Source organism: Vipera ursinii (genome assembly GCF_947247035.1).
Source record: "Vipera ursinii genome assembly, chromosome: 7".
NCBI classification, from domain to species: domain Eukaryota; kingdom Metazoa; phylum Chordata; class Lepidosauria; order Squamata; family Viperidae; genus Vipera; species Vipera ursinii.
Genome location: NC_139521.1, coordinates 48349154 through 48364072, shown reverse-complemented (window position 1 = coordinate 48364072; position 14919 = coordinate 48349154). Strand labels below are relative to the sequence as shown.

Here is a 14919-nt window from a genome sequence, read left to right as displayed (position 1 = left end):
GGTTTATAGCTCTTTTGCATTAAAAATTCCCTAGATTGCCAAATTTAAATGAGAAACATATATTCACATTTATTTATTTTTTTATAATTTGATGAGTATCCTTTAAGCTGGATTTCAGTTCAGTTTCCATAGTAACCATCTATGGTGTCATCAGCATTATGATTTCATTGTAGAATAAACTGGGTACAAAATATTTCTTTTAAAGAAGAAGGTTTTTATAAAGCAATAATACAATTTTTGTGCTTGTACTTGAAAGTTGGAATTCATAGATTTTATATCCCTCTTTTTTTTAAAAAAAATGTCCTTATGCACTATGCACAGAAATACGTGTGTATGTGTTCACACAAACACACATATATACAATACTCACACACACTCAGTTTATGGCATGAACAAACAGAATGGATAAATGGCATAAAATTTTTAAAAACAGCTTACTTTTTCATGACTACTAAATCAAATCAATCTCCTAATTTTCTTTTTTTTTTGAAAAGCCATTTGCAATTGACCATTGATGAGGACCCAGATTGTTGGGGGCAATAAGCTAACTTTGTAATAGTGCCACTGGGGGGGGGGCGCGAAAGACCTAATAAGCAAGCATATACATAGAATGAAGGCTATTGCTAAGCACATTTAATTTGTGCTTAGATTGTAAGCCGCCCTGAGTCTTCGGAGAAGGGCGGGATATAAATGGGATTAAAATAAAAAAAATTGATACTGTATTTATTAAATTAACAGTGAAATTTTGTTTCTTAACCTTTGGCTCTATTTCTACCCTATCTCATAAACTGTTTATGAAACCAACTTCCTTTATCAAAGAGATTTGTTACCAGGTGATGATATTGCATAAGTGCTAATTTATTTTGGATGTTATTGAGATACAGCATAATATGTCAATATACAGCATATTGGATAGTTATACTTTAGTGCATGCCTCTTGGTTCATGAACATCACTGAACATTTTCATGCAACAATTGGACAACCTTGTGTCTGGGATACTAGCAGGATTCCTGCCCCAGGCAGGTCGTTGGATTAGAAAACTCCATATCCATTATAACTTTATCTATTTATTTATTTGTTTGTTTTATTTATTTGGAAAAAGTATATGACAACCTACTTGCTCACAGCAACTATTGGCAGCTTAGAAGCAATAAAAACACAATATAGAAAATAAAATGAATGAAAGAAAGAACAATAAACCCACCAGCTCCTGGCAACAGCACACAATCAAATGAGCCATTTGATGTGCTCTGTCCCACTCTGAGTTCCCCAAGCCTGCTGACTATCTCAAGTCTTCAGGGCCTTACAAAAGAGTAAGTGGGGGCCAGTCTAATTTCTGAAGGGATGATATTCCAAAGGGAAGGAGAAGGATGGAGAAGGCCCTTCTTCTGTGTCCTGCCAGATATACCTTTTTAAGGATGGAACCCACAACATTCCTTGCCTCCCTGCTCTGGTGGGTCAGGTGGATGTGACTGGCAAAACACAATCCCTCAGATAACCCTGTCCCAAGCCAGGCTTTAAAGGTGACAATCAGCATCTTGAATTGCATCCAGAAGCAAATTGGCAACCAATGCAACTCCCTCAGGAAATGTGACACATGTGCACACTGAGGTCTGCACAAAACCTTTCAGGCTGCTCCATTTTGAACTAACTGGAGCTTCCAGATGCTATTCAAGGGCAGCCCGTATAGAGTGCATAGAGTCAAGGCAGGAGGTGAGTAAAGTCTGAATGACCATAAGTAGGGATTGTTGGTCCAGGAAAGGGCATAACTGGAACACAAGCTGCAGTTGCTCAAGGGCCCTCCTGGCCATGACTGTCACCTTTTCCTCAAATAGGAGTCATGAGTCCAGGAGAACCTCCAGATTAGGCATTGGGTCTGTTTGGGGCAGTGCCACCCCATCCAAAACCAAAGGTGGCAATTCTCCATGGTCTAAAGAACCCCAAAATCAGAGTCATTCAGTCTTGCTAGGGTTCAATTTCAGCCTGTTGCTCCCCATCCAGTCCCTAACAACCTCCAGGCATAGTGAGAAGGAGGTCACGGCATTACTTAACTCACGATGAGCTGAGATAGCTGAATATCATCAGCATATGATGATATATCAGTCCATGGTGATGGATGATCTCACCTAGCAGCTTCATATAGATGTTAAACAGAAGCAGAGATAGTATCAAGAGAGTACCTCACAAAGCAGTGGACAAGGGCTGGATCTCTCACCTCCTATCAACACCAACTAAGGTCGGCCATAGAGGAAGGAAGTGAACCAGGACAACACAGAGTCCCCCGCAACTCTCAAAGCCGTTCCAGAAGGATACCATGGACAAGGATATCCTTCTGGACCACCAAGAAGTCAAGTAGAGTAGGATAGATGGACTACTCCATCCTGCTCCCACCAGAAATCATAAAAAAGCATGACCAATGTCATTTCTGTCCCATATCCATTTCTGTCCCTGAATACTGACTGGTAAGGTTTTAGACAATTCTAGAGCCTCTGGAGCACCTACTCAACAAACTTCTCCAAAAAGGGAAGATTAGAGACAAGTTGGAAATTAACCAACAGGGTGGAATCCAGCAATGGCTTCTTAAGAAGAGGGAGGATTACAGTGTCCTTAAAATTCTAGGGCACTACTCCCTACTGCAGGGAAGCACCCACATGTCACTTCCCAAGAAGCTTTCACAAACCTGGAGAGGTATGGGTCTAAAACACAGATGCTTGCATGCATACTCCCTAAGATCCTGTACACTTCCTCAGGAGCAGCAGAGTCAAACAATTGCCAGATAACAGGGCCAGGATCTGCCCCAGGTCCCTCCACCGGATCAGCAACCATGCTGGCATCTAACTGGGAAAGAAGCTGAGCAATTTTGTCTTCCAGAAAACCAGCAAATTCCTCGGCAGGTGGACCTCTGCATCCTTCTTTATGATTCTGTAGTTCTAATTGGAGTTCATCATGCATATTTGTTGCTAACTCTCATAACTATGACTTCAAACCAGCTAGGAGTCCTGAAATATAAATATTCATAATGCCTTGGCAAAGAGGCTACTATAATTCTTTTGTTGACAGTCAAGCCTATTTTTCTAACATTGTGGAAATACCACAATAACCCCAAGGTTCTTGTTTTTGTCTATGTGTTTTAACTTCCTAGGAAAACCAAATATACCATATAACTTTCTTGTCCAAAGGCCATAATAATGATTTAATAAAGGTTTGATGGATACAGTTAGAAACAAGTATATCATGAAGGCAATTTGGAAATAAATAAATAAATTATCAGTGACAGGCACTTGCAGATTCAGAACTTTTGTTATACACATTAGAAAACTACAACATTACATTACTTTTTGACATAACCGCTATTCAAATTGAGGCACTTGTCATAACGTCTTACAAGGTTTGAAATTCGTTAGTAGTAGTCGCTCAGCGCCAAATCTGTGCTATGGGGGGGGGGTAATCAAAAACATCCCAATGGTACCGCTTCAAAAGTTATTGTGTGCGTCTAGCAGTGTGCAGGCTAGCATTATTGTGAACCAACACCACACCAGAAGTGGTGCCATAGAAAATCATGCCAAATGAGTACTGTTAGTGAAGTTCATGGAGCATGGTTCAACCATCTATTCAGAAGTCTACCGTGAAACATTACCAAAACTCAGACGAGCTATCCATAACAAGCGGCGGGGCATGTTGACTTCCGGTGTGGTGTTGATTCACGATAATGCTCACCACATGCCGCTAGATGCACCTAAGAACTTTTGAAGCAGTTCTGTTGGGATGTTTTTGATCACATACCGCCCCGCATAGCTCAGATACTAAGGAATTTCAAACCTTGTAAGACATTATGACAAGTGCCTCAATTTGAATGACGATTATGTCAAAAAGTTATGTAATGTTGTATTTTTCTAATGTGTATAATAAAGGTTCTGTATCTGTGAGTATCTGTCATTGATAACCAAACGGAAGTTCTCATGCCAAACAGGGCAGTGTTTTTCAAAATTACTATTTATTAATTTACATGACCTTGGCCTCTATGGCTACCTGTCCCATATAACAATTCATAACAATTCATAAAGACATGGCTTAAATTAAAACTTCCCTATCCCACAGGCACTAGACCAGCATTCTTCCAGTTAATCCCCATGCAAGCCTATTGCTTAGGAAAAAGTCAGGTGTTCACAGCTCTCCTGAAGGTTAAAAGGTTTGGGATTCCTTGGAACTCAAGTGGGAGGTTGGGGTGGCCACTGAGAAGGCATGTGTCTGAGGTCTTATTGGGTGGCAACATTAAAGGGAAGTGTCAGCCCTCCTAGTTAAACCAGACAGAAAACACAACTAAATGAGCTAATTCTACTTTATTGAAATAGTACATTAACAGAATCTTGCAAGTCTGATGGTACAGACTTCCTGTCATCTCTACCTAAGTTTCTTCCTCTGACCAATAATCCATAGGGAATTCCTGCTTCTCTTGTGTGATTGTTTTCTATGCAACATCTCTCCCCTTGTGCCCCAAAGTCATCCACATATTCTGTTACAAGAGGGAACCTAGAGCATGCCTACCCTACCTGACCTAGTAGGATGACAGCCTTTCTGTCCCAAAGATTGTAAATTAAGGGTGTTACTCAGTAAATCACAGGACATCCAGAATTAACTGTCATTGCATCCTAAATCAGTTGCAGCTTCCAGATAAGTTTTAGGGGCAGCCCCATACAAAGCATGTTGTAGTAATCCAGACAGAAGGTAACTAAGACATGAATGACTGTGAGCAGTGTCTTTCCACAATTCTGTTCCATTATTAATTGGTCTTTCAGGTTATTAAAGGACTGCAGAGACTAGAGGTGAAACTCGCACAAAAGAGGGTGACTTTTCTATAGGGATTTTTATTAAGGCAAAATGAGTATCACCTAAGTTTAGTGTTCTATGTAAGCTTTGCATGAAGCATAGCAAATGTTTATGAACTTGAATATTCCAAACATTTAGAAATGCCAACTTGTACAAGCCAGCATACATTGACATCTTATTGGATTTTAAAAGCTGATACTACACACACACTAGGTTTTAGGAAGGTAAAACTAATATGCAAGGCATTCTGACAAATTCTTTAAAGTGTGGCATATTTACTGTCCCAGATGAATTAAGCCTTGAAGGTAAAAAGTAAGATAAAATTACTATTAATTTATACAGCCAGTAAACATTTTAAAAACTACATTTCTATCATAAAAGAATTCTCAATTCCCTATTTCATTGCAGTAGTTTCACTGCTGTTTTTTCATCTGTTCTTAAGAATTAAGATCATGTTTTTTTAATTTGTGAAGTAATTCATTGATTGTATTGTACATTTTAGATTTTAGCCTTCTTTCACAAGTGTTTACATTATAAATTCAGACTATAGTGTTGTTTTTCATCACATTCTCTGAAAGTGTAAAAATATATTGAAAAATACAATGTTGTAATGCTGGAACATTCCAATAGATTGCCAAATTTTTAAAATTGTAATTCAAATATTTACATTGATAAAAAATATGGCCATTCAGCTATAATCTGCAGTCACCTATGAGATATGAAATAACAATCTCTGAGAAAACAGCAACTGCTGTTATCTAACATGGGTTATTTTGACCTGGATTTTTTTTATTTTCAGGTAGCAATCTATAATGTGTAGAATTTATCCTTGTGGAACGATTTGTCAGGGGCATGAAGTTGATGGATACATGGTTACACTTTTGGATAACTTCCATCTTTGGACACTAAACAAGCTTTTATTTTAAGATGCTGTCACAAGGCTGCAGGAATACATCTTATGTCCAAAAGAAAGAGGCAACTGTTCATAGCAGTTATTGTATAATTGCAATAATTAGCTAAATATCTCTTTAAATAGTTGAATATCTTGGGTTTTCCTGTCACTCCTAGGTTAATATGATTGTGTAGGAATTTTGTCTGTTCTTTTTCTCTGGTGTGGGGCAAGATTCTTGGTTGCTGCTCCCTCCAGGTACTCTGGGTTTTATTGCCAATTTTATAGCTATTATGAATATAAAGCCACCCAGAATCATGGAATCATGCAACCTGGAGTTTAATAAATAAGTAAGTATTGTATATTTTAAAGGTACTATTACGTTCTGGAGTTCTGTTCAGTTTCAGTTCTTAAATTGCTTTTTTATTTTTATCTACTCTTATGGTTTAATTTAAAACATTTTTGTTGAACTTTAGCTTTTATAATATTATATTCAAATATTTTTCAAAGTTTTGCATGTCAGATGTCTACTTACTATATAATAGTGGATGTTGTTGTTAGCTGCAAAGTCGTGTCCGACCCATCACGACCCTATGGACAACGTTCCTCCAGGCTTCCCTGTCCTCTACCATCTTCTGGAGTCCATTTAAGGTCACGCCTACTGCTTCAGTGACTCCATCCAGCCACCTCATTCTCTGTCATTCCCTTCTTCTCTTGCCCTCAATCTTTCCCAGCATTAGGCTCTTCTCCATTGAGTCCTTCCTTCTCATTAGGTGGCCAAAGTATTTGAGTTTTAGCTTTAGGATCTGGCCTTCTAAAGAGCAGTCAGTGTTGATCTCCTCTAGGACTGACCGGTTTGATTGCCTTGCAGTCCAAGGGACTCGCAGGAGTCTTCTCCAGCACCATAGTTCAAAGGCCTCAATTCTTTGGCGCTCAGCCTTTCTTATGGTCCAACTTTCACTGCCATACATTGCAACTGGGAAGACCATAGCCTTGACTATACAAACTTTTGTTGACAGGGTGATGTCTCTGCTTTTTAGTTTGCTGTCTAGATTTGCCATGGCTTTCCTCCCGAGGAGCAAGCGTCTTTTAATTTCTTGGCTACAGTCCCCATCTGCAATGATCTTGGAGCCCAGGAAAATAAAATCTGTCACTACCTCCATTTCTTCCCCATCTATTTGCCAGGAATTGAGGGGGCTGGATGCCATGATCTTGGCTTTTTTAATGTTAAGTTTCAACCCAGGTTTTGCACACTCCTTCTTCACCTGCAACAAGAGGCTCTTTACTTCCTCTTCACTTTCTGCCATTAGAGTGGTATCATCTGCATATCTTAGGTTGTTGATGTTTCTTCCGGCAATCTTAATTCCAACTTTTGATTCATCTAGCCCTGCCTTTCTCATGATGTGCTCTGCATATAAGTTAAGTAGGCAGGGCGACAGTATACATCCTTGCCAGACTCCTTTCCCAATTTTGAACCAATCAGTGGTTTTGTGTTCAGTTCTCACTATTGCTTCTTGGCCCACATATAGGTTTCTCAAGAGACAAATAAGATGGTCTGGTGCTCCCATCTCTTTAAGAACTTGCCACAGTTTGTTATGATCCACACAATCAAAGGCTTTAGCATAGTCAATGAAGCAGAAGTAGATGTTTTTCTGGAACTCTCTAGCTTTCTCCATGATCCAGCGTATGTTGGCAATTTGATCTCTAGTTCCTCTGCCTCTTCGAAATCCTGCCTGTACTTCTGGTAGTTCTCGATCCACATACTGCTGGAGTCTAGCTTGTAGGATTTTAAGCATAACTTTACTAGCATGAGAAATGAGTGCAATGGTGCGATAGTTTGAACATTCTTTGGCACTGCCTTTCTTTGGAATTGGAATGTAAACTGATCTTTTCCAATCCTGTGGCCACTGTTGAGTTTTCCAAATTTGCTGGCAAATTGAGTGTAGCACTTTTACTGCATCGTCTTTTAAGATTTTGAATAGCTCAGCAGGAATACTGTCACCTCCATTAGCTTTGTTGTTGCTCAGCTTTTCTAAGGCCCACTTCACTTCACATTCTAGGATGTCTGGCTTGAGCTCAGTGACCACCTCATTGTGATTATCAGGGACGTTAAGCTCATTCTTGTATAGTTCTTCTGTGTAATTTTGCCACCTCTTCTTAATTTCTTCTGCCTCTGTTAGGTCCCTGCCATTTTGGTCCTTTATCATGCCCATTTTTGCATTAAACGTTCCCTTCATCTCTCCAATTTTCTTGAAAAGATCTCTGGTCCTCCCTATTCTATTGTTTTCTTCTATTTCTTTGCACTGTTCATTTAAGAAGGCATTCTTATCTCTTCTAGCTATTTTTTTGGAAATCTGCATTTAATTGGGCATATATTTCTTTTTCTCCCTTGCCTTTCGCTTCTCTCCTTTCCTCAGCTATTTGCAAAGCTTCCTCAGCCATTTTGCTTTCTTGCATTTCTTTTTCTTTGGGATGGTTTTGGTTGCTACCTGTTGTACAATGTTGCGAACCTCTGTCCATAGTTCTTCAGGCTATGTCTATCAGATCTAATTCCTTAAATCTATTTGTCACCTCTACTGTATATTCAACAGGGATATGATTTAATTCATACCTGAGTGGCCTAGTGCTTTTTCCTACTTTCTTCAGTTTAAGCCTAAACTTTGCAATGAGAAGCTCATGGTCTGAGCCACAGTCAGCTCCTGGTCTTGTTTTTACTTACTGTATAGAGCTTCTCCATATTTGGCTGCAGAGCATATAGTCAATCTGATTTCTGTGTTGACCGTCTGGTGATGTCCATGTGTAGAGCCGTCTCTTGGGTTGTTGGAAAAGAGTGTTTGCTATGACCATCGTATTCTCTTGACAAAATTCTGTCAGCCTGTTTCCTGCTTCATTTTGTACCCCAAGGCCAAACTTGCCTGTTATTCCGGTTATCTTTTGGCTTCCTACTTTAGCATTCCAATCCCCCATGATGATAAGGACATCATTTTTTGGTGTTAGTTCTATAAGGTGCTGTAGGGCTTCATATAACTGATCAGTTTCTTCCTCTTTAGCACAAGTGTTTGGGGCATAGACTTGGACTACTGTGATATTGCATGGTTTGCCTTGAATTCAAACTGAGATCATTCTGTCATTTTGGGGATTGTATCCCAGTATTGCTTTTCCTACTCTTTTATTGACTATGAAGGCTACTTTATTTCTTCTGAGGGATTCTTGCCCGCAGTAGTATACCTGATGGTCATCTGAATTAAATTCACAAATTCCTGTCCATTTTAGTTCGCTGATTCCTAAGATGTCAATGTTCAGTCTTGTCATCTCTTGTTTGATCATGTCCAGATTTCCTTGATTCATGGATCTTACATTCCAGGTTTCCAGTACATCCACAGTGCAGAATTGCTAGAAAACTGTTTTACTTGAAACTTATTACAGAGTTACTGAACTGCAAATTAGGAAGGAATATGCTACAAAACCCCTGATCTGCTGACAAACCATATGGCATAGCTCAAAACAGCTACTTGATTCTATATACTGTATATAAAGAAGCAGCTTATGAGTGAAAGTGGACAAAAGTATTTTATAACGGCATTAGGTCAAGCATATGTCCATCGCACATACTTGTCTGGTTCTATCATGTTAGTAATATTTCTCTTGTATTGGTTTTGCTTTCGGTTTTTTTGCAATTGTTGGGCTGTATCATTTTGTATCATTTATGTTTTCTAAAAAAGATTCTAGCATTTTTATTTTTTTTGAATACTCACAAGATTGTGTATAGGCAGACGTCACGTGAAATGATGTGACGGTTTGGAGCTATACAGAATCAGATCTAGCTACAACATGAAATCATGAAAATAAATGGAAGTGAATTTAATACTTAATAGATCAGTCATGGACTGCAATTTAGTGGAGTTAAGAGAGAGGATGGAATGCATGACAAAATGATATATATCATGGATATATATGTCATGGAATGCATGACAAAATGGTTTGATATGTGATGATATCATTAAGACAGAGCAAGTCCTTTCAAACTGATGCATTTTTCAAATACTGAGGGAGCACTAGTGAGTAACAAAGTGGCTTTTAATATTTAATGGGAGTGAATTATTTTGCTTCAACTCTTATTTAATCTTTTAATCCTTTTCACCCGGGGGAGGTTCACCTGACAATATAGAGTAGGAAGATACAGAACATTTTATGGTCTTGTTTTAAACTCATTAGATAATGCCATCACAAATGGTGCAGTATTCCATGACAAGTTAAATATAGTATCTGTAATAACAGTGCTTACAGTCCAGCAAAGGGACTGAGAAAGAAAGATGACCATTTTCTGTTTTATTCTTTATTTCTTCATTTTGAGGATAAAAATGGGAATATATTTGGAACTGAAAATATTATTAAGTATGGTACACATTCTTATAAAATAGTTACAAAGCAAAATTTGGTGATTATTTTAATGAATGTTGGAACGAAAATTATAACAATTTCTAAGGCTATTGCCAGACTGAGGAAATCTATTCCGTTCATGTTTTTTTCTGAAATAAATATATCAGAAGTATTAAATTTCCAAATTATGCAAATAGTTTCAGATAGTCACATGTACACCATATCCACATGAAATCACTAAAGAATACCAATATTTAGTGCTACTTACACTTGACAAATAGGAAATATTTTTCTCAACTAAAAAGGCATAAAATTAATTTTTGAGTTTTCTTCCATGGGTTTGGTGTCAGATTGCTTTCTTAGAGAAGTTAATTTAAGTAATTGATCTCAATTAAATTCTGAATATGTATTTAGATTATAGTAACCTACATACTCATAATCAGGCACATAACCTTAAATCATGTACATGAATGAATTATGATAGTTACATATGTTCTGATATATTTCAATTCTACTTTGATGGTCACTGACAGTATTCCTTATTTGTTACAGGTGACTGGTATGAACAACTGTATCCTCTCATAGTTACACTGAACGACTGTATTGGAGAAGTAGTGACAAGGGCAAAGCAATCAATGTCTTTTGTTCTGCTTCAGGAGCTTGCATGTTGTTTGCCACAGTGTTTAATGTTGACACTAAGAAGAGATATAGTCTTCAGTCAAGCAGTAGGTGTTTTCTTTGTTTTATTGAAAAATAATAGATGTAAATCATTAAGCTTTCATTGAACCAACTTTAAGGACAACAAAGAATATCTTCATAACTCTGGAGCATCCTTCTTCAACCTGGTTTCATATCATTGTGTTGAACTACAGTGATGCACTCGACGTGATGTCCCGTTGCCTGGAGGCGGTCCAGGTTTGGATGGGGAGAAACAGGCTTCGTCTCAATCCTGCCAAGACTGAGTGGCTGTGCATACCGGCATCTCGGGTTAACCAGGTTGTTCCATCACTAATGATGGGGGGGTGAGGTGTTACCCCCCGTCGATAGGGCTCGCAACTTGGGCGTCCTCTTGGATTCACGGCTCAATTTCGAAGACCATATAGGAGCCGTGACCAGGGGGGCTTTTGCCCAGCTTTGTCTGGTGAGCCAGTTGCGGCCCTATCTGTACCGAGATGCCCTACGCACAGTCACCCATGCGCTCGTGACCTCCCGGCTAGACTACTGCAACGCTCTCTACATGGGGCTGCCCTTGAGGACCACGCGGAGGCTTCAACTGGTGCAGAATGCAGCCGCGCGAGTTGTTATGGGAGTTTCCCGATACTCCCGTGTAACACCTCTTCTCCGTGAGCTGCATTGGCTTCCGGTTGCCCTCCGGGTGAGATTCAAGGTGCTGGTAATGACCTATAAAGCTCTGAATGGCTTGGGTCCGGATTATCTAAGGGAAGGAACACCTGCTGCCGGCATCAACTTCCCATCGTCCTGTGCGCTCCCACAGGGAGGGCCTTCTCAGGGTGCCGATGGTTAAGGAGCGCCGGCGGGTGATCCCCAGGGGGAGGGCATTCTCTGTGGGCGCACCTTCCCTTTGGAATGATTTACCGGTGGAACTTCGGACCGCCCCCGATCTGCGTACATTTCGCCGGGATCTGAAAACTTGGTTTTTTTATCTATCAGGCCTGGACTGAAGGGGTTTTAGCTTTTAATATTGTTTTAATTGTTGGGCTTATGTAATTTAATCTATTTTAATTTATACTATTTTTATATCATATTTTATGTTGCCCTGTAAACCGCCCTGAGTCCTTCGGGAATAGGGCGGTATAAAAATTTAATTAAATAAATAAATAAATAAATAAATAAATAAACTACAACTCATCACCTTCAGTCAGCAAGTTTGTTGGAAAATTTGAAAATTGTAGTACAACACATGAAAAAGTTCAGTCTGTTCAATGACATGTTCCTTCTGCTCTCCATTGATAGTTCACTGTTCATTGATAGTACTAAAAGATATAACCCTGAGTGCCTGCTTCTGAGCTATACTCATTGGAAGAGTATTCTACTGGCAAAGTGTTAGTCATATGGAATGCTTACTACATATTTCAGAATTCAGACACAAGAATGGTATTACAAATGCTCTTTTTTGCCAACCCATCTGAATCCAACACTCACATTTTGATGGCTTTCTCTGGCTATGTTCTGCAATATTGAACAGTGCTTGTTCATTTACTTCAAGAAGTTTTCTTATTTCTTTTTCATGATGATTTATAAGCCAAATAAATAAATGGTGAACAAACAAATCACACAGATAGTTACTTAGAGAAAACTACAGAGGACATTATTGTTCCAGTAAAATTGAACACTTCAACCCTGCTAGAAAACATAGCCAAATGTAGAAATAATTTGTCTATAATATCTGCAAGTTAGCCCTCCTGAAGGAATTATAAAAATTATAAGTCACTTCAATAATTACATTCAATTATAATTGAATGGTCCATATTAAAAATGATCATAAAATAATATTAAGTGTTTAAAATGATTTTATAATATTTATTTATTTACTTACTTACTTACTTACTTACTTACTTACTTATTTATTTATTTGACTTACATACCACCCTATTCCCATAGGACTCAGGGCGGTTTACAGGGCAATTAAAACCATACAGTACAAAAGTTAAAATAAATTTAAAACAATTAATTAAATTTAAGCCCAAAAGTTAAAACTTTAAAACCCAATAAAAAAACCCCTCAGTCTAGGCCAGACAGCTCAAAGAGCCAAGTTTTTAGGTCCCGGCGAATGAACGGAGGTCGGGGGCAGTCCTAAGTTCCATAGGAAGTTGGTTCCAAAGGGCAGGTGCACCCACAGAGAAGGCCCTCTCTCTGGGAGTCACCCGCCGGCAATCCTTCACCAGCGGTACCCTAAGAAGGCCCTCCTTGTGGGTGCGCACAGGACGATGGGGAGTTAATGTCGGCAGCAGGTGTTCCCTCAGATAATCCGGACCCAAGCCATTTAGTTGTATAATGTATTATTTTTAAATGAGAAAAAATTTCTATGGAAAGTATTAAAATTGATACTGAAAGATCTGACAGTCTTTGACAACAGAATAGCAGTGAAACAAAAAGAGGAGTAGACATAAGCTAAGCTCTTGTTGATGTGATAGAGAAATCTGTGTAGTATTTTTGCCAAGAATATATTCTAATCAGATCCAATATTACTTTAATTATGGCCACTGAACTTACAAACAGCAACTTCTGGAAGTTTGCTTATTGGTCTGTTTGAATTATATCCCTCCTTTATTTTATGCTTGAAAATAGACCAGCCAATAACAAAACATACGACATACTTAAAAACAGAATAATAAGGCTACCAAAATATATTTCATTCAAAGAATGAATTCATCCAGTGCTCAGGAGTTTTCCAAGGCATTTCAGAAGGCCAACATAGTTAAAGACATCCAAATTATAAATGTTTTTGAGATCAGCCAATATCAGCTGAAGGAAAAGGAAAATAAGTACTAGAGCAATAGCTCCTTTGTGTTTGCTCCATGGGTCCATGTTACTCTCAGCATGATGAAATAGGATCCTTGGCTGATTGATAGGGTTGCTTTGACTTTCTAGGTCCAATCTGTATACATAATTTACATAAAGCTAAATTATGTCTGCTATAGGGTGTCTTTTATAGCTTTTGTTTTTTAATCTGGAAAAAGTGCAGGTTTTCAATTATCAGTTGAAGAACAAAAAGTTACACATCGGATCAAAGTGGCATAAAAATAATTGTATTTATAAGGAAATAAATAAAATGCACATTTTAAGATGAGATTTGGCATCTAATATCCCTTCTGAAGCTCTGGATTGTAACTATTATAAGCCTCATTAGCCATATTAATATGACCTGATGGAAATATGTTTTTAGACTTTAGCCCCTTTTCCAAAAGTTCCAGTTGGCATACATAGCACTCTTTTCTCTGCCATCTTCATCAACACTCCTCAAATAACAAACCTGTGCTACTTCTGGTGGAAATTATTAACCCAAAGTTACCCAGTGAATTTCTATGGTTAAAGATAAAACTGCATTTGCAATTTCTGGACATGATTTTGAATGTGAACATCAGGAAGATAACAGCTTATGATTAATAAAAATCCAAGTACTTACCCTCTTTCTTGCCATATACTTTCAAGACTAATTTGTATGGCAAGCATATGCTGAGCCCGTGGTTCTGTTTGACTTATATAGTTGTTGTTGTTGTTGTTATAACTTTTGACTAAAGCAATTAATATATTTATTTGTGTGGTTATTTTCATTAAACTAGCTTGCTGGATTGGTCTGTGGATTTATCATCAAGTTACATTCCAGTTTATGTGATCAAGGCTTCCTCCAGCAACTTCATACAGTGGGCCTAATTGTTCAGTATGAAGGACTTCTCAGTACATATAGTAAGTATCCACCTCAGGTAAGACACTATCCATAAGACATTTATGACGGGTCAAGTCTGAGATTTTTTTCTAAAATTACATTTCTGCTTAGGACTCAGATTTCTCTTACCTGACCATTGACTTGGCTGTGGCTCTTTGCATGAATGTTGGTAGCAGGTTGGAGGTAGTACATCCATCATTCTTGACTTCTCAGTGGCTTTTGATATCAACAATCTTGATATTCTTCTGAGATGGCTCTGGGAATGGGGGTCAGTGATATGATGTTGTGTTGGTTTTCTTCCTTCCTCTACAACCAGATCATTAGTAATACTTAACTATGCTTTAGACATCAAGCATACTGAAGTCAAGAAGGTTGATAGGGAACTCATCAAAAGAGGGAAGAAGATCTTAAAGT

The 14919-nt window shown here is 38.3% G+C and overlaps 1 protein-coding gene across 2 annotated transcripts in view; it reads left to right on the top strand.

The window, feature by feature from the left end:
* Nucleotides 1-14919, top strand: part of INPP4B (inositol polyphosphate-4-phosphatase type II B) — a 223250-nt gene that overhangs the window by 154019 nt on the left and 54312 nt on the right. For both annotated transcript variants that reach the window (XM_083366960.1, XM_083366961.1), the window contains 2 exons: nucleotides 10650-10822; nucleotides 14402-14525. In XM_083366960.1, the coding sequence (XP_083223086.1) occupies nucleotides 10650-10822; nucleotides 14402-14525 (297 nt within the window). The remainder of the gene's footprint in view (nucleotides 1-10649; nucleotides 10823-14401; nucleotides 14526-14919) is intronic.